The following is a 19456-nucleotide window of genomic DNA, read 5'->3' on the forward strand; positions in this document are numbered from 1 at the left end:
GGAGATATGACCTGACATTTTCCCGCTCAGTCGTAGTGTGCCGACACAGAGCGAGGAAGGACAAAATAACCCAGTGAGAGATTATGAATATGAAATGCTTTTCATTGAGTCCTGCTCAGTAGATTAATGAACATATTTTCACTCAAGTTGCACTGTAGGATTTTGCCCTCTAACAAATCGCCGCATCAATAAAGCCATGCATTATGAATACAAATAGTGCAATCTAAACCGTGGCAGCAGCTAAATTAACAGGCATTTCACCCCGATTGGCATTTTATCATATGCCTCAAACACCAGGCGATGAGGGAAAGTCAACAAAGGACTTTGAGGAAGACAGTGCGCCATCTTGTTCCCAAGAAGAGGGTGGAAGGATGTGTGTGTGCGTACGCAGGTCTGTGTGTGTGTGTGTGTGTGCGTGTGTGTGTGTGTGTGTGTGTGTGTGTGTGTGTGGAGGGCGGGGGCAGAGAGGCTTAACCACGTTTTTCAGCTCAACAAGAGGAATCAAATCAAAGGTTTTTATCTTTAATTATTACCATTTTCTGCATCAGGGGACTGATCATGACGCTGTATTAACAGTCAGGCTGGAATAGATTGTCCCCCAGTATTGAGCTCGGGGAACAAAGGCAGTTAGCAGTGATTGCCTGTTAAATGGAGTTGCCATTTAAAGCAGCCAAATACTTATGAAGCACCCGGACAGGACAATCCATAGTGGGCATTGATCGGCTTGCCTGGGCAGGCCGGCACGAGGCTCCTCTCTCTTTAATGCCAGGGCCCAGTCGATACCCCCTCATACTAACTAGAATAAAGTGGGATTTCAGAAACTATTAAGTCTCCCCTCCCCACTAATGTAGTTGGACTCTGATGAAATCCCCTTAAAAAGGAGGAGAAATTGCCTTGGGTTATGGGTCAGCACACACACTCTTGTGTGGCTTGCAGTGTGTGTGTGTGTGTGTGTGTGTGTGTGTGTGTGTGTGTGCGTGACTGAATAGAGAAAGATAGTGTGTAAAACTCCAGAGAAGGAGGTGAGACAGGGATAGATAGAGAGAGAGACGGGAAGGATGAGAACAAAGTGCATGAAAGAGTCGAGACTTTTGCGCTGAAAAAGTTCCGCCATTCTCTCCATTTCCCACGTTTCCAGCGCTGTCTCCTCTAAAGGTCATGAAGTAAAGGTCGCGGGCATAAATCTAAGACCAGATAACTCTGCACTTTCTCGGATAAACCTCCGCTCGTCCGGCCCTTCCTATCCTTAATAAGGTAGCCTTACAGAAATTACATTGATTGTTCTTTGAGCTGTCTCTCCGCTTCCCTTTGGCTCCATCTGTTCTCCTTTACTCTCCCCCTCTTTCTTGCTCCCTCTTTAACCCGGCGATTTACCTTTTTTTTCTCTGGGCTGGCTCTTCATAAGACAATGAGAGCCATTCCATTAAGCGTAGAGGGTGAGAGGACACTCTCAACGGTGCTCCGGGGACCTGTACTGTCAGGCAATCTGTGCCGCTCCGACAGAGGTTCAGCTGCGAGGCTATCTATTAAGCATTCTTGCTACGCGTGTGTGAGACATCTCACCCCAGACCTGCACCTTTCTCCACTCGCGTCCATGTCTTCACCTTTGCCACGATTCTGTTTATCTATGTGTGATCTGACTAAGCTGTTTGGCTGTTTATTTTTTATTTATTCATTAATTGTTTTAAGGCCGGGTGGGGGATGGGTTTGATGAAAAGATAGAAAATCTGGAGTTAATGCTCGCCGAGTCACTCACGCACAATCAAACACACACGTGCGCACAGAATGAATTTATTAGCCGCTCTACCATGGCCGTGACCGTTGCCACAAATCCCCCAAACGTAAACACACACGCACTTTTTTTTTTGACACCGCATTAAGGCCTCGCATCAGTGGCCTATGAAATTCACCAATTACCTCCGACGTTCTTTGCGGCTGTCATCGTTTCTCTCCTCGTGTGACGCAGCTGTGTTTACGCAAAAACATGACCGGAATACCTGAGCAGAGTTATGTGCTTGTGTTTCCACGCTGGAAAAAGATATGGAGGAGAACACACACCCACACTCACGCGCATGCACATCCACACATTCACAGCACAGCCCCTCAACACTGCTGATACCACACTTTGGCTTCTACGGTACCCCACAACACATCTAGGCTCAATGACAGCTAGCCCCTGCTGCAGCGCACCGCTGTAAATGGGAGCGCGCTGCATGGAGGGAGTTATCATTGAGGCTGGCACCCTAATCTACGGACAGATAGCACCACAGAGTCTACAGAGCCAAGCCAGGCCAAAACCCACAAATGCAGCAGCTAGCTTCTACCACCACAGGCTAAGAAACAGAACACCAGAGTCAGATACGGTACCTGCTTTGTCAACCATGCTCCCATGGTCTGCAGTGGGAGAAAACGTGCAAAAGGTAAGAGATGGGGAGAGTTGTTTTTTTTTTTTTTGAATAAATGCAAGCAACATCATGCAGAGCTGAAATGAACAACAGGCAAGCTGAGATAAGCTAACACTGAGAGTGTCTGGTGCTAGTGAAGTGTGCTTTGCGCCAAGCTGAGGCCTGACAACTCTTTCATCTCGGGCTGATGCTGCAGTCAAAGCTGCCCTACTTTCTGATGGGGGAAACGGGGAGATCATAAACTGTTATTCCCCTGTGCGTGTATATATGTGTTGGGCGTGCGTGCCTGTATACGTGTGTGCTGCTCCGTGTGTGTTTGTGTGTTTGTTTGTGTGTGTGTGTGTGTGTGTATCAGATTGCAATCACAGTGCTTGTGGTGACAGGGAAATGAGACTTTGTGTCTCAAAGCACTGTGGGTGAATCAAAGGAATCTGGCACTCATCCATCCACAGTGACAGTGATTGACTGACACAAAAAAGTCACGCTCACACGCGCCGGCACAACTGTGTGCATGCACACGCACGCACACACACACACGCACGCACACACGCACACACAAACAAGAGCTCTGTTTTGATCACAGTGAGGTGAAGAGTTTTACCTTTCATCGTATAACTTTGGTGTTTCAAAGGCCAGAGAAACTAAGACTCCTGGGGTCGGCAGTTGAGAGGCAACCTAAAAACGGTTAAATCACGCTCTTTTGTAATCCTCTCTCCCCCACTTTCTGGGAAGTTTGCTCCCCTCCTGACGGCTCGCCCACCTCCTACGTCAGCCCTCCCTCTTCAAATTCCCAAAGGTCTCCCTCTTGCCTCCACTTCTCAACTCCAGATTCCTTTAACAAAGTGCAAAGGAGCTGCTGACTGGGTGCTGGTGTTTCTGTGCACACCCACGTGTTGGCACACACACACATTAAACACACACCTCCGCACACACAGAACACGCAGAGGCGCTTACCGATGGTGCAGTGCTCTCCGTTCCAGCCCTGGTGACACTGGCACTTCCCGTCCTTGCAGGTCCCGTGTTTGATGCAGAGCGGGTTGCACACACGCTGGTCACAACCTGCGCCGGTCCAGCCCTCCTCACAGCGACACGCTCCGCCCATACACACCCCGTGGGTGCCACAGTCAACTGAGCAAACCTCTGAGGGAGGGGAGAAAAGTTTAGGTCAGAAACTTCCCGGACTCAAAAGGTGATGTTTTATGTGGAGTAGTATTTGACTTTTTCTCATATGTGCAAAGCGGGGATCGTATTCTGTTAGCAGTGATTTGGCAACTTGTAGGTTAAGATGTCTGGAGGAGTTTTTGAGATGTCAGGGTTACAAAAAATCATTGTTTCAACAGCATCAAAATACTTTAACCAAACTACTGCACAAGTTAAAACATAATCATCTAAAGGTCAATGAAACAACAATAATACACAACCAGGAAATCTAGAAATTTTACTTTTGGAAGTAAAGCCCCCCCCAAAAGCTAAAAAAGAAAAGCCACAGTTCCACACTTGACTTCATCCCCTGCGACAGAGAGTAACAATGTCAAATTAAGCTGCCAAGTGCCTAAAGCGACGCAATCAAACAATCATAAACAATCAAACCCGCATTACACTAAACACAATTCTTACACCTCCAATTAAAATCAGTGATTATAGCATTGTGAACTGGGTTTACTTCCCGAGCCTTCATTACAGTCACTGTTTGCGAGGCTCAGATGTTGCAGGCAGCGGTGGTGCATGCGGTGAGATGTGACAATCCGGCGCGTGTGCTCAGGACCCCCGCTGTGCAGGGAATGTACTATGTACAGACGTTTTGATGCTCACTTGCTGAGGGATCCTGCGGCGTGAAACAATGTTGTCTTTATTAAAGTTAAGCATTGCTCCTCTCATAACAAATGCTACAGCTCTGTTTGTGATCCCGGGATTGGAAGTGTTGCAAGGTTGTCATGGCAGAGGTAGCTGTCTCTGTTACAGCGGCAGCTCAAGAGCTTTATTTTATTGAGATACAGACTCACGGAGGTTGAGTATTTTATTATGAAAGGAAGGCGTGTATGAGCAATATCTATCTTCAATTTTTCGACTCCATTCACGGGTGCACCGGGGACAAGTGAGCCCCATGCACAGAGGGCCATTCCAGGCTAACCTCTATTTTCCTCTTGTAGCACCACTTCGCCTTCTGTTATCTGTATGTGTCACTGTTTGTAATGCAAACACATCTCCAACATTTTATAGAGCCAGTGAGTTTAAGAAAACATCTGGCTTTGGCACACAACAGGAGCCTCTTACTTTGTCTCACTCTCAGGAACCGACGGCCTTTAAAAGTAAGATTTAAACTTTTCTAGTGAGTTGCTCTGTGCGAGTGTGTGGGTCGCTGTTGAAGTCTGTGGGCGGGGTTGCGTAGGTCTGTTTTGCGTTTGTTGGTGTTGTTTGTGGGTGGCGATTCTTCATTTTTATTAAAAATTTGTTCTTTGTTGCTCTTTTGTCACCGCTTTCTTATTCATTATATTCTTTTATACATGTTACATGTTGTTACACTTATGTGCGGCCCATTGTAATAAAATGTGCCGTATGAATAAAAGTCTGTTGTCTTGCCCGATTTTCCGGAATTTGAGCACTACCCTCATAATCGCAGAAAGCTGTCAGAACCTTACTGTTACTGACAGTCTATTGAGAGAGATGATTTGATATAACCCTGACAGTAAAAAACTTGTCACATTGTGTTCCTGTTTGTTCCAATTTGGCTTGGTGAATGTAACAGTTGCTGTATCCAGTTTCCTCGGCAAGTTGTATTGTTTGTGGTCTTGTAGATTCCATCCAAGCACAGTTTGAAAACCAAAAGCCGTATGAAATAAAATGGTAAACCAATTAGCCATGTATCTCAGGGGACCAATATGTTGGAAACGATGGCTTCTCCGCACTCCGTCTTTCCTCCCTGTGTTTCACTCTTTCAGCCGAGGCAGCCCCGCAGTCGCACTCACCCATGGAGCAGTCAGGTCCCATCCAGTTGGGGTCACAGCTGCACAGCCCGGTGTCTGGTATGAAGGCCCCGTGGCCGTGGCACTGGTCTGGGCACTGAGCCCTGGGCAGCTCGCAGTGGAGCCCTCCCCAGCCTGGCTTACAGTGGCACTCCCCATTCACACAGATGCCATTGTTGGAACACGTCGGATCCAGGCAATCCACTGCACCGAGCGGTACACCAACGTGAAGCGGAAGAAAAGATCGAGAGAAAGAAAACAAATGAGGAAAAACCAACAGGAGCGAGAGAGAGTGTCACATTAGAGGTAAGGCTAGAAACAAATTAAAAATTATGAGCCTTTCTTTTTTTTTTTTTTTTAAAGAAAAAGATGAGGCAGAGGACATGTTTTCTTTCTCCGTGTACACAAAAAGATAATGAAATAAAAGGAAATATTTCCAGACATATTACTAAGGCAATTAAAGCTCACAATAATAAATAGCTGAGTCTATAATTGGGGCATAGTAGCAAATGTGCTCCACTCTGAAAGAGCAGCGAGCCTCTCTGACACATTATTCGCAGTGAGCGCTTGTGTATGCATTAGTGTGTATGCGGGTAATACATAGGGGAGAATCTGACACTGTCAGTCTGCCAGCTTGACAGGCAGCTCTGAGTCCGAGCAGTGAGTGAAAACCAATTTGACAAATTACCTCCTCCCGGCAAAGCGCCCACCCACCCCTCTCCTGGCGTCCTCTCGCTGTTCCATCCCTCTCTCGCTCCTCGTCCTCTTTGTCTGACACCTCTCCTCCCCCCTCCTCAGGCATCATTGACCCCACCAGCCCCCGCCCCCCCCGTCGCACCCCTTTCCCACACACACACACACACACATTCGTGCAAAAAAAAAAAAAAAAAAAAGTGCCCAATCGCACATAACCTCGGCCCCTCCATTTCTGTTTGCCTGGCAGAAACGGAGGGATCACAGTTATCGATTTTCATGTCGCCGGCACTCCAGGTAAATTGTTTGAGGGACTCTGCTGTGATGAATATCAGATTTGAGACCAGAGGAGGAAAGGGAGGGTGGGGGGGAATTGGATGAGAGGGAGATGGAGAGGAAAAAAAAAAAAAATGAAGAGCAGGAGAAAATGCTGACCTTGTTCTCCGGCCCCGTGTCTCGACTTCTGCTGTCTGTCACTGCCCTCCTTTCTTCCCTTTGTCTTTCTCCCCTGCTCTCTTCATCTTCACCCCTGGCACACTGCGCTCTCTCTTCTCTCCCCCCTTTACCAATTCTCCCTTTCTTCATACATATTCACCTCTCGCCGCTGCCCCGACTTATCCCCCCATTTTTCTCCCCCTCTCTCCCGCTCTCTATCTTTGTGACGACGGAGAATGTGGCGGGGCTGATCCCTCTTAACAAGGATCAATAGAAGCAATTTCATCCCTTAATAAAATCTCTGACGTGTTTGGCTGCGGCATCATACTTCATCTGTATATATGGAGGGGAACGGACACTCAGTCAGGGGACGATTATGCCATGATGATCTGTCCAACTGGAGTTAGAAGGAGTGTGTGTGTGTGTGTGTTTGTGTGTGCGAGATGTGTTTTTTGCTGCTGCGCAAACATTGGTGTTTTCCGACTTGTCAGGGAAAAAAAAAGACACAAAACGAGACCGTCCCACATCCTCGAGGATCACCACACCATTAACCCTGCCTCCTCTCACCCTCTGCACAGCTCTGCCCTTTGTAGCCGATGGAGCACACGCAGTTGCCGTCGGTGCAGGTGCCGTGGCCGCTGCAAAGGGGGTCGATGCACTGCGTGACGGGGACATCGCACTCGGGTCCCTTCCAGCCGCTGTAGCACACACAGGAGCCCTTGTCGTATTGGCCGTTGCCACTGCACAGCACCGGGCACGCCGCTGGAGGAGAGGGGACGGGGGAGGGAAAGAGTGGGGGGAGAGAGAGATTAAACCCCGAGCACGACAGAAGAAAAACAATTAGCCGGCTTTTCAGGGATTCTCAGAGCGGCGAAAAGCCAGGGCGCCCACCCACACACACACCCACAGCCCGCCTAACCCCACCAACACTTCAGCACGCATGAGGGTGAATAGAGTGGTTAAGGGGCTGGAGAGTGGCAATGACATGAAGAGTAATTACAGGCAGAGGTAACTAAACTATTCATCAAAGCTGTCTATCCCAGGTGAGCACGGAGCGAGCGAGACGTTAGCTGGGGGAGCTGCCATTCATCATCAGTCATCTTGTCTCGGCTCCACCTAAGGCCACGCGCCATCTTACTGCTCCTGATCCTCTCTCTCTCTCGCGCGCGCCCAAATGCGCCAGCTCGCCTAATTAGACAGCAGAATATATATATTCCCCCCTTCTACGACGGAAGAAAACACATTTTGTAAAGCAGCCCGATACCTTTGGAGCAGTCCATGCCGTGGAATCCTGGGAAGCAGTGGCACACGCCAGAATTACACTCTCCGTTGCCATGGCAATTGCGCGGGCACTCTTGCACCGAATCTGTGAAGACGACAAAGTGAGACGGGGGCGGGGGGGGGGGAGAGGAGAGGTGGGTGAATGAGAAGGAGAGTTTGATGGCAGGCATCAAAGCGTTCGATTAAATCACTGGCGCCATTCACCCTCTTTAAGATAGCACGGATCGAGTCAAGGCGCTCCGAGTCTTTTGCAGTCACACGGGCATCAAAAGCCGACGCCCTCCTCCAAGATTCCGAGCATCCCCTTTTTTTCCTTTTGGTGCATCTTTCATAGTGTGCGGAGAATGCGTTTCGACTCGGCCGTTTCCTCAGCACCGTCATCCATCCATCATTCGCCTGCGTGCCGTGTCAGAAAATGTTCTTGAATTCTCCGACACCCCCCCCTCCTCTTCCCCAAGATCTGCCACTTTCCCCTTTCGTCTCACTTGTTTACTCCTCGCTCGGGCCCCGCCAAGGTCATTAATACTTCATCCAGGTGTGGTTGCTTGGCGCAGCGAGGCGGGTTTTTTAGCTGGACTCCTCTGTATATATGTGTGTGTGTGTGTGTGTGTGTGTGTGTGTTTCTGACGCAAGACTCCAGCGCTCCATCCACTTCTTAGTGCCTCTTAACCCACTTACCAGATGAGAAAGTTTGGTGGGAAGAAACAGGGTCGATGCTAATGATGAGGAGGCATTTTGGACCTTCATCCGTCCCTTCCTCCTACCCTTGTTGCTTTTTCCAGCTTCCACTCATCTTACACAAAAGCATTACTCAGCCCTTCCACGCTGCCTTCCTCTCGAACGCTTCCTCTCTCTTATTTCTGTCCTTCTCAGCCAATCCCCCCCCCCCCCCCCAAAAAAAAATCTCAAACCCCATGTCTCCCTCTTACCCTAATGCCAACCTCTCTTTCACTCCCCTCTTCAGCTCCTCCTCCCCCCCATCCTTCACTCCACTTCACTCCATTCTGGCTTTGCCCCCACCATTATATCTTTCCTCCAGCTACCCCTCTCTGCACTCACTCTAATTCTGCCCTCGCCGCCTCTGCCTCTCCTCCTCTCCTGCACTCCTACTGCTGAAAGCTCTACCGCCAGATATTGACGGTGAAGGATTCTTTCACTCGGCTTGACTCTTTCTATCCGTCCCCTTGTTCCCACACTCGTGCCTCCAACACAGTTGAAATTATTTGGGGCGCTGCTTCCGGTTCCTAAAAAACATCCAATTTACAGGGTTGCTGGTGGTGTTTTATTTGGATTCATCTGTGGTCTGGCTTTCTGATGATTTCCGAGACAATTGAGTGTTTGCTCCCGGTTGATTTTCTTCCTCTTCACACTTGTACAAACACCATGGAAGTGATTCTACACTCTCATATATAATCATTTTTGCTTTTTCTTTTTAGGCGCATACTGTCAATTCAGCCTACTATGCTTTGGCAAACACAGTCTACAAATCTTTTACCTCACTGAGCGGTCCCGCCTACTTGACAATGTTGTGTTGCTCGTGACAATGTTGCGCACATGCTGGTGGAGAGTGTTTTTTGCACCCTGTGAAGTTTTTGTCAAACGGGGGGGGGGGGGGTCTGTCTGACTAAAATGCTACCATGGCCCTCTTAAAGCAGCACTCCACCAATGTTACACTTTTCTGTGGCTCCAAAGAGAGCAAATTCTGATGAAACTGCCTCAAGTGAAGTCAAACACAAATCTTTTACCTCACTGAGCGGTCCCGTCTACTTGGCAACGTATTGTTACTCGTGGCGCTGGTGGAGAGAGTTTTTTGCACCCCTGTGACGTTTTTGTCAAACTGGGGTAAAAAAATTGGACTAAAATGTTGGCAAGTCCCTCTTAAAGGGATACCCCCACCAATTTTTCACATTTCCAGAGGGAGCAAATCTGATAAATTCCCTCAAGATCACCTGAGGGAGTCACAGAAATAGTTTTAAAGAAGAAAGAAGACGTCCGTAGCCCGCTCCTCATCTCTGCTCGAGGCTAGCGGCTGGATGCCGAGTTGCATTGTGGGCAACGTTTGGCACCAGGTTTGACAAGGAAGAAGAATGTGTAGAATAAAAAAGACGTTATCTCTGGCTCTGCCGCTTCAGTTTTTTTTTTTTTTTTTACTTAACAAAAAAAACTGTCCATCATCCCTCTGACAATGTAATAGGCTACTGTAGAAGTGCCATGCTACGTCAGTGGAGTACTCTTTTAAATCACTTGTAGTGAATAGCTTCATCCCCCCATCTCTGAAATGCTGGTGCTTAATCTCATCTTACCTCTCTCCCTACTTCCCCACAACTCCCTCCCTCCTTCCACCCACTACAGCTACGAATGTCTCACCCATGACGTTTGTGCTGAAAGAAACCGTCTCTCTCTCCCGGCCGTCGTTGTAGAAGGCCAGGTGCCAGGCACCGGCGTCCAGGTACTGGACAAACACCGCCTCATTGAGGACCACAGTTTGGATACTCCTCCTCTCCCGTGGAGACTCCACCACGCTCCACTTCTCCTTCCCGTCCAGGCGCTCCATATAGTCGTACTGTGGGAGAAAGGAGGAGAGCAAGAGAGTTTGGGGTTGAAAGGATGTGAGACTGATTCAACTATGACTCAGGTATGAAGTGCTGGGGTGGCACTTTTTCCGACTTTGAAAAATGACCTATGGTTGTATAAGCAGGAAGACTAAAAGATGAGGGGAGTAAGTGTGGCTGGAAGGGAAGCATGAAGAATGCAACAGGGAGCTCCTTGGGAGTTGTCATTCTCTTTGGGTCTCTGGGAGCAATGCAGAAAGGTTCTTTTATTATTATTATTTTTTTTACTGCTGCACAGTAGCCACAACTTTATGGTCTTTTACCAGCTGAGGTCCAGCCAGGCAGTGAGGTGGTTATCTGAACGCAATTATTCCCCATTCTACAAATCAAATCTGCTGTTAATTGAATAGCTTCTAATTAATACGAGGCACTAAAAGTTACATTACTGTGAAATTTAATTAAGTGTAAATCCAAGACTAAATTAGTTTTTTTTTCCAAACTAATATAATGAATCACACATGAATTTTAGGATTTCCCATGACACATGAAAGTTTTTTTTTTTTTTTTTTTTTTTTAATGTATTATCCATTCCAGCCGATCAATACGAAGATAAAGTGTCCCTAATGAATAGATGGATCGTTCTGTGATTAGCCCATTACCCCGAAGGTGCAGAAGATGGAAAGTCTGCGCCTGCTCGTGCTCGGTGCCAGATTTTACCTGTGCGTGTGAGGGGGGCAGGCCCTTGCGGATGTACACTCCAAACAGAGCATCTTTGCCGAGGGAGATGTTGAACTTGAGGAACTGCGGTATGCTGAGGTGGAGCAGGGACCTCCAGAACACTCCCGGAGGCACCTCCTGGGTCACCCGCCTCCCGACCTCGATGCTGCCTGTGTCTATACTGCTGTTGCGGCCTGCCCACGGACCTGGAGCGAGGGGGAAAGAAACTGCATAATCTGTGATTAGAGGCTTCGATTGTCAGAGTCAATAGTTAACCGTCACTGTTTACTGGAAATAATTTGCTATAAAAATTCACGGCCATTGAATGGTGGAGGACGAGCACCATTAGCTCTGCAAACTGAGCGCCCACAGTTTATGTTAAAACGAGTGCTGTTACATGTGACGGTGGGATGCAAAATGATGCCTTTGTAGCGGAGCCGGCAGGACCGTGGACTTTGTTGTCAGGACTGAAATGAGAGCGAGCTGATAGGACTGCAGGGCACAGCTTTCCAAGCAGACAGGCACGCACGCAGAAACACGCAGCATCCTGCAATCAGGTCAGTCATCTAACAGCAGAGTGTTGGGGCCCAGGCAGGCAGAGAAAGACTGAGTGTGAGTGTTGTGTGTGTGTGTGTGCGTGCGTGCGTGTGCCCGCGGAATAGCGAAGAAATAAAAGTAACAATGAGAAGAACAACAGCAGCATCTGGCCTAGACGGCTGGGGAACACAACACAACAGTCCTCTCATTAATACAGAATACAGACACAGAGCAGCAGCCCACACATACCCACACGTTACCTATAGCACACGCTGTGTGTGTTACAGAGCGAGATCGAGCGAGCAAAAGAAGAATAGATAGAGAACCGCATGGGGGCCATGAAAGAGAGAAGGGTGGAGGGGGTGTGTGTGCAGCCGGTGTTTTACCTCGCCGCTGACTGAAACGATAAACCTAGCTCGACACAACTCAGCGGAGTGGTTAAACAGCACATACTGATAGCACAGCTAGTACTGTGTCATGAATAATGAAAACGCTTTAGTTGGTGGGACTGTTTTAATATGTTGTGCGCAGCAGAAACAGCGTTTAAGAGCCCGAAAGTCTGTCCTTCAGTACTTTCTGACTTTGTGCTTGTTGCACTCAGGCCCCAGCCAGTTTGTCCCTCGTGAAGACTGAGAATATAGAGTGTTATCTTAGGAGTGAATGCTGCATTTGCTGGGGACTATTTCCTGCTGCGGATTAACGCACAGCTAGCATGTTAGCGAGTTTATTCAGCACCAGGAATCGGAATGGAAATAATGAGTTTTCAATAGTTTCTGGACAACAATGGAGCTCTCTTCCACAGAGGTAAAACTATATCAGGCTTTGGCTTTGGAGACACAGATAACACTTGTTCTCAGCTGGAATTTGTTGTCAAAAACAAATACATATGGATATCACTGCCCTCATCCTTTTTCGAGGGCACCTTGCGCTGTCTGCCAGACCCGAGTCCTGCCCTCGCAGCTCAGTGTGTGAGTGTCATGTGGGGTGTGAGTGCTGTAGTTCATACCTCTGCCTCCAGAGGGCAGCGTGGCCACATCACTGTTGACAGGCAAGCCAGCTCCCAGTCCGTTGTTCAACACAGGGCCGTCGGACGGCTTCAGCTGCCATGTCAAACCCAGCAAGTTGATTGCTGCACACAAAGGGACGGAGAGAGAGAGCGAGAGAGAGAAGAGGAGAGGAGAGGAGAGGATGGGAGGGGAGGGGAGGGGAGAGGAGAGGAGAGGAGGGGATGTGAGGACATATGACTTGAGTGGTGAATTGTCTGCGAGCCTGGTATAAAAAAAGCCACACTTGAAAGCTCATCAAGCCAAAGAAATACAGGAGGCCAACGCTCTATGTCTGATCTGTCATTTATACGCCACCCAATGCAGCTTTTATAGAATGCTGCTTTTATACTTGCGTTAGTGCATATCAATCAAAAACGGCTGTTAACAAAGTGGCAGGTAAACCCGCAACACAGGGAAAAAAAAAAAAAAAAAAAAAAAAAAAAGAAGCAGGTCTTACAAAACAGACAATTAAAAACCATAAAAGGGCCTTGTCTCGTTCCCTTTCTTTACCTCAACCTCTCACAATCCTCCTTCAACTTGACAACATCTCCTGCTTTTATTTTGGAAGCCTTTACACCGCCTCGTGGAGAGCAAGTGACAGATCGGTCTCTGAAGAGATCGCTCCATGACTCTCTCCTCTGCCTTCTCCTCATCCTTTGTCCTCTCTGTTGTGTTATTGTGTGCTGGTGGGTATATGACTGCTGGAGCGTGTGTGCTCTTCATTTTGTCAGCTTTTCACTCCTCCCGTGTCTCTTCCCTCCCTTATAGCCTGCTGCCATGCGTCTCCACCCCCGGAAGAAACCTCCAGAAAAAACAGTGAGTAAAACAGTCCCTTCCTTCGCCGTGCACAGAGGTAGCTATTCTGTGTTTTAGTCCCTCTAATGCTCTCGAACGACTTCCCGAGTAAGACCAGTGGAGATGCATCGTTTGCTCATGTCTGAATACCTAATAATATGCACCTGCAGCGCTGTACACATACATGAACGGTGTGATGGGAGCCTTGAGGATGCTCACGGATGCGTGATGGTGTACGATGCATTATGTACGTGTTACTGGCCTCATCCTCACCGCATGAGCCCTTATAACACCTGCACGTGGAGCCGGGGAATCAATTTCCCTCTTGTCAAAATCCCAGCTCCACTCGCCCGAGGTTTTCGCACACATCCAGGGAGGAGCGTAAAAGTTGCAGGAGAAGGGGGATGCGGCTCTAGGAAGTGCTGCCGGGGCAGACTCATTCTCACCCCACGCCGATTGTCCCAGCGCTCTCTGTTTCTTTGTTTCTTCCCTTTTATGTTTCTTCTCTATCCCTCTTTCTCCCCTCCCTCGCTCCTGGTCAAAGGAAAGCGCTGACACCTCGGCTGCTGCCCGGCCTCCACTGTCAGCTCTTTTTTATTTTTCATGCGAGAGGGTGGGGTGTGGGTGTTTGGGGGGGGGGGCTGGAATAGAGAACAAGAGAGACGGAGCGAGAGGGAGCGAATGCGGAGAAAACCACAGTGTCCTTCCCCCCCATCTCGTCTCCTTTCTCTTACATCCACCTCTTGCCCTCTCCTCTCTCATCACGCTGACCTTCATCCCTCTCCCTCTTTTCCCTCTAATTCTCCCTCTTTTCTTCCTTCTTTTTTGTCTTATCTCTGCCTGTCCTTTCCTTGTAGATAACGCAGACACGCATCCGCGCACACATTGCGGGCGCACGCACGCGCAAAGATGGTATCCGAGGGAGAGGGGGGGCAGCAGTCGATGGAAAGATTACCTATTGAATCAGCGAGAGACAGTAAGCAAGAGTGAGTCTATTGTGACGGTGCGCTCAATCTAGGTCATCCCCAAGAACACATCAGACAGCCCCTATAGTTATCTTACTGTGCATGTGTGTGCATGTGTGTGCCCGAATGAGTTTCCTCTTTTCTGTGTTCGACCGGGAAAAGAGCTGACCAATAGATGGCACTCTTACTCCTCGGCGTCGGGAGCACAGAAAAGCCAAAGCTTTTGTCAACAGGTTTCTTTGCAGCAACACGCGAGAGCAGGAGAGCCGGAGAGAGAAAGGAAGACAGAGACAAAGAGAGACACTTGTTATCATTTTCTTTACAAGCGCCATCCCTCATTTTAACAACACTTCTTACTTTGTGTGTAATTTTAGCCAAAATGAAACCGCTGAAATTGATGTATTTAGCTTTGTGTTGCCATAATTTTAAGCATTTTCTTTTCGGATCATAATTGCCGTAATTACTGTTTTCAAGCTGCATTGGAAGGCTTTATTAAACGCCATGCCAATGAAAAAAAAAAAAAAAAAAAAGCCTATCTGAATTCGACTGACAGACACGGGGAGAACAAGGGAGAGAGAGAGAGAGAGAGAGAGAAAGAGAGAGAGAGAGACAGACTCCGTGAGACAGGGCTGTGCTCCCTCTTTTCTAATCTCTGTCTCATCACTCGAGTTTCAGTTTTAAGAGACGTGCGCACACAAAACACACATGTACACACGTGTGGAAAGATCACAGGGACACAGGTTTAACAAGCAAACTAGCTGGATTAAAAATAGATCAGTTGCTTCGCGAGGTTTTTATGTAATCTTGATGCATAATTCAGGGAGGCAAAGTGCTTGCCAGTATCATCTGCAAAAGACAGCATCTGAAACAGCGGCGACACACGTGATCCTTTGACAAAAAAAAAAAAAAAAGGAGGAGAGACAAAATAGAGGACGGATTGAGGGATGCGGGAAATCAAAAGGAGGAGGTGGTGCCGGCCGCGGTTTTTCGGAGAGAAGGGGGCCAGTGGTCAGGAGCATCTTGCTGAAATCTCGATGAACTTTGGCGGAGAGGGGGGGAGAGGAACAGACAGAATACTGGAGGACAGCGAGAACTGAGAGAATATTTAAGAACACTTCAAATCCCCCGAGGATGAGGGGAGAAAAAAAAAAGAGTAGGGAAAAACAGGCTGCAGATGATGTTGCAGAGAAGAGAGGAAGAGATGAATAAGGGGGGGCCTCCATGGATGAAACGAGGAAGGGAGAGGAAGACGGCAAGTGGAGAGGAAAGATTTAAGGGATGAGCGGCCCTGCATTCATTGACTGGTTGGGTAAGAAAAGATGGCCGTGATTCTTGCACTGACAGTAAGTGGTTCGCAACACAGGCAATCAAACAGAAATACAAACGCTCGCGCGTTGGGGCCCTTTTTTGGAGAAAACATTTCCATGTGTCTGAGTCGAGGGTGTGACTGGATTTCTGCATGAGGGGAAAAACAGAGAGGAGATGGAGAAAGGTGACTTTGTGGCAGACTGAGTGCACCGAGTGTCCCCTGACTGGAAAATATTGTATCATCATCATTCTGTTCTCTGGAACATGTTCCAAACCCTCTCTCTCTCTCTCTCTCTCTCTCTCTCTCTCTCTCTCTCTCTCTCTCTCTCTCCCGCTCTTCTCCTCCTCTGTGTTCGCACGTCTCTCGCCCGTTTCCGTCTCACCTCAACCATATCATTGCCTATTTAAATGCCAGCATCTCCCATTGAACCAATTGCACTGCTCCTAATTGCACCACAGAGGCAGAGAATGGCCTCTCGCATGTTTTTCTGTGTAATCTCTTGCAATGCGACTTAAATTACACAAAGAGCACGGGTGTGCGCACTCACACGTGCACGCACGCGCAAGCATAGGCAGCACACTCTTCTTCGCCATCTCCCCTGGCCATCCTGATAAATGCATATTAACTGTTCTAATTCACCACTAAATTAACAACTCTGACCTCAATTAGGGCGGTAATTGTAGCCAGCCCCCCATCCTTGGCCCAGCTGCTAATTGGTTTAGGAAGCCTTTTCCCTGCCTTTCTACCTTTCCGCAGCCCCCACCTCACCCGCCGCCTTCCTCAAGGCCCCTCGTTTAGCGAGCCGGTAGACATTTTGTAGTCCAAAACAAACACGCGCACAAAATAGCAGCCACCTGAGAGAACCTTTCCTCCTTCGCTCGCACCTTTCTGCAGCGCTGATATGGGAGACACTGAGGAAAAAGCAGTTTGCTGCCTTGCATTCTCAATATTCAGGCCGTTTGGGATACTTCTGAGAATTTACCACACAATATCCACTTATGTAGTCTATAAATAAGGCAGCTTTCTCTGTCAGCTAAGTTCTGAAGGCGCTGCTTGCTGAGATCATTTAGAGTCTCAGACAGAGCGACGGAGGCGGCGGTCGGCTGCTGCCCTTGGGGGTCATATACACTGAGAGAGACAATTTGTCTGCTTCTCAGCGTGTGTGTGTGTGTGTGTGTGTGCGCGCGCGAATTCTGCGTATGCATGCTTAAAAAATTGCATGGCATTAACAACAACTGCACGCGCGTGCACGCACACACACTGCAACCCCCGACGGGACCTTCCTCACCCAGCTGATGCAACTGAACTGTAATTGACTGCAACACAAAAGGTTATGTGAGTTGCTTGCAGCTCCCACCTGCAACACAGCGTCTGCGGCGGAGAGACAGAGAAAGAGACAGAGAAAACGGCAACTCACTCAATCACACGGCAGAAATGGTTTCCTTATTGGCACTGAAATATTGAGCCGCCCTGACGCAGATGTAGCCACATGCATGTTGCTTGCGTGCGCGCGTGCATGCCCGCGTGTGATGGGCTAAATGAAAAGAGATGTGAATCTGAGTGATGTCCTCCTTTCTGAATCCTCATTTCCTCTTCAGATATCTCTACCCTGACCCCCCCTCCCCACCCCCCGCCCCCAACTGACAGCCCCTCCCTCCCTCTGCCTTCTCTTCTCCACATCAACCCACTCTGCCTCGTCTCATCCCTCCCTACCTCGGTCCTTTCCCTCTCATCGATCTGTATTAGAAACAGGATATGAGGGACTATGCTATCTTATCACACATCAGAGAGCTAGAGAGAATGAGTGAGGAGGAAAGACGGAGGAAGAGTATGTTCTGGGGGCCAAGAGAGGGAGAGGACCGAGAGACGACGAGAGGCGGAGGAGAGAGGACGGCGATTTTCTTTCACTTCATCCATCTCCTGTTTAGAACACAGGACTGGTGAAGCTCCATGGGGCCTAATTGGACTAACGATTGGGCCCAGATAAGACCCGCGCTAATGAATCAAAGAATGAGGAAATAAATGAAGGAAATGAGCCCACGCACTCTGATGCAGGCAACGTGAACGCTGGTCGAGTCAGCTGGTCCGTCAATTCGGTTCGGAAGCATTTTCCCACCTGAGCACGTCCAGAAACTTAGTAGAAAGTCAAAGGATCAACATCGATGATGCCACCATGTGCTGTCTGGACAAGCATGCACCCTGCTTAGTATCACCTGACTGGTGCAGGTGACCCATTTATCCCTCTGGTGCAGATGGTATAGCACCTTGTGCCCGGTCCTGGCCATGCCCTGCCCTTTTCCTGGACTGGCAGCGTGTGGTAAGATCCTAACCTTTATCAGTACGACAGGCCCTGCTGCTACAGACACACGCTCCCCGTCTGATCCTTATGCCCAGGTTCCTGCATTCACCATATGCCCAACCGTGCCCTCACCTCAGCACACACGCAAGCACACACAAAACCAATGTATATGGACACACACAGACACACACACACACACGCTGGCATGAGCGACACATCCTGACCTCTAGCTGTTCTGCCACAGATCAGCAGAAGGGAAGCCACATGCGGAGTGAGAGGGGACTTTGGGGTCAAGGAGCTGGGATTGGAAGGTAGCCACGTCGAGAGACCTGCAGGTCCGACGACCGAGGCAGACAGGACGCACGCTCAATGTTATTCTTTGGATATTAAAATAACGGGGAGAATCAATCAATGAAGGAAATCAACAATCTTCCGAAAAAAAAAAGCTCCAAACTTTCATGCATAATTGGGAACACATTTGCATTTTCTCCCTGGTTTCTCTGCATCGGCTGTTGCTAAAGTTGTGGTTCTCAAAAACCCTGGGTTAGGACCCCCCAAGGTGTTGCAAGATAAAAACTGAGGAATCCAGAGATGATTAATAAGACAGAAAAGAAGGGGGAAAAAAAACACATTGCTGCTCCTAAAGCTTGTTTTTTGTTTGATCTTAACTTTACCTCTCAGAGTCTTCAAAAAAAAAAAAAATCCAAGAAGGGAAAATCACTCTCTGGAGCAACAGGCTGCAGCTCATAGACATGACCTGAGATAACGTGCCGCTAGTAGACATCAGTTTTACTCCAAAGTGCCAAAAATGATAAAATATGTTACGTTTCTTTGTCTTTCTTCTAATTTTTCAATTTATTTTCTTTTTTCCAGGAACATGTCAGGCAGTGGTTACCAAACTAGAGGTTGAGACCACCCCTGAGACAAATCTGAAAGGCTGTAAGATGCTTAAAAAGAAAGGAGGGAGAAAATAAACGTCTGCCTCAAAAACATCAGAATTTCAAACTTCCCAAACTAAGAACAATGATTACTTTCACCTCTTGATTCCTCTGAAAATTGTTCAAACAAATCTTTCAAAGAAAGGAACACAACGATTCAGTTGAACAGCGACTTGGGGACCTGAAATCATTGTATTTGTGCTGCAGAAATGCATAACTATCCATTTCACCTCTGTATTCCCTCTAAGAAACTATTAAGAAAAGCCTAAGAAGGTAATATCTGTATTTTGGTTGAATGCTCTCGGCTCAGAAAGGAGGAATTGCTCTGCTCTAAAGGGTCAAAAGCAAAATAAGTTGGGGACCACTGTAACAAGAAGATTTGTTCTGAGGAAATCAGGTCTTGCTTTTAAAAAGTCATCTATTTGGTGATTGGTTGTTACAGCCGGGGGCACTAGCATGAAGATGTGCCATTTTACAGAGGCAGTATATCACCAGATTGACTGCTAACTGCTGCTTACTGT

General features: G+C 48.1%; 1 protein-coding gene across 3 annotated transcripts in view; it reads right to left on the reverse strand.

Moving 5' to 3' along the window:
* The window catches only part of tenm2 (teneurin transmembrane protein 2), a 253418-nt gene that overhangs the window by 24391 nt on the left and 209571 nt on the right, over positions 1 to 19456 (reverse strand). For 2 of the 3 annotated variants that reach the window (XM_037077579.1, XM_037077580.1), the window contains exons 4-11: positions 12590 to 12712; positions 11047 to 11273; positions 10145 to 10340; positions 7761 to 7862; positions 7064 to 7258; positions 5372 to 5572; positions 3360 to 3545; positions 2368 to 2394 (exon numbers count right to left, since the gene is read on the reverse strand). In XM_037077579.1, coding sequence (XP_036933474.1) covers positions 2368 to 2394; positions 3360 to 3545; positions 5372 to 5572; positions 7064 to 7258; positions 7761 to 7862; positions 10145 to 10340; positions 11047 to 11273; positions 12590 to 12712 — 1257 coding nt within the window. The remainder of the gene's footprint in view (positions 1 to 2367; positions 2395 to 3359; positions 3546 to 5371; positions 5573 to 7063; positions 7259 to 7760; positions 7863 to 10144; positions 10341 to 11046; positions 11274 to 12589; positions 12713 to 19456) is intronic. The other variant, XM_037077578.1, reaches the window with a different exon arrangement.

The sequence above is a fragment of the Acanthopagrus latus genome, chromosome 18 (genome assembly GCF_904848185.1).
Source record: "Acanthopagrus latus isolate v.2019 chromosome 18, fAcaLat1.1, whole genome shotgun sequence".
Classification (NCBI taxonomy): domain Eukaryota; kingdom Metazoa; phylum Chordata; class Actinopteri; order Spariformes; family Sparidae; genus Acanthopagrus; species Acanthopagrus latus.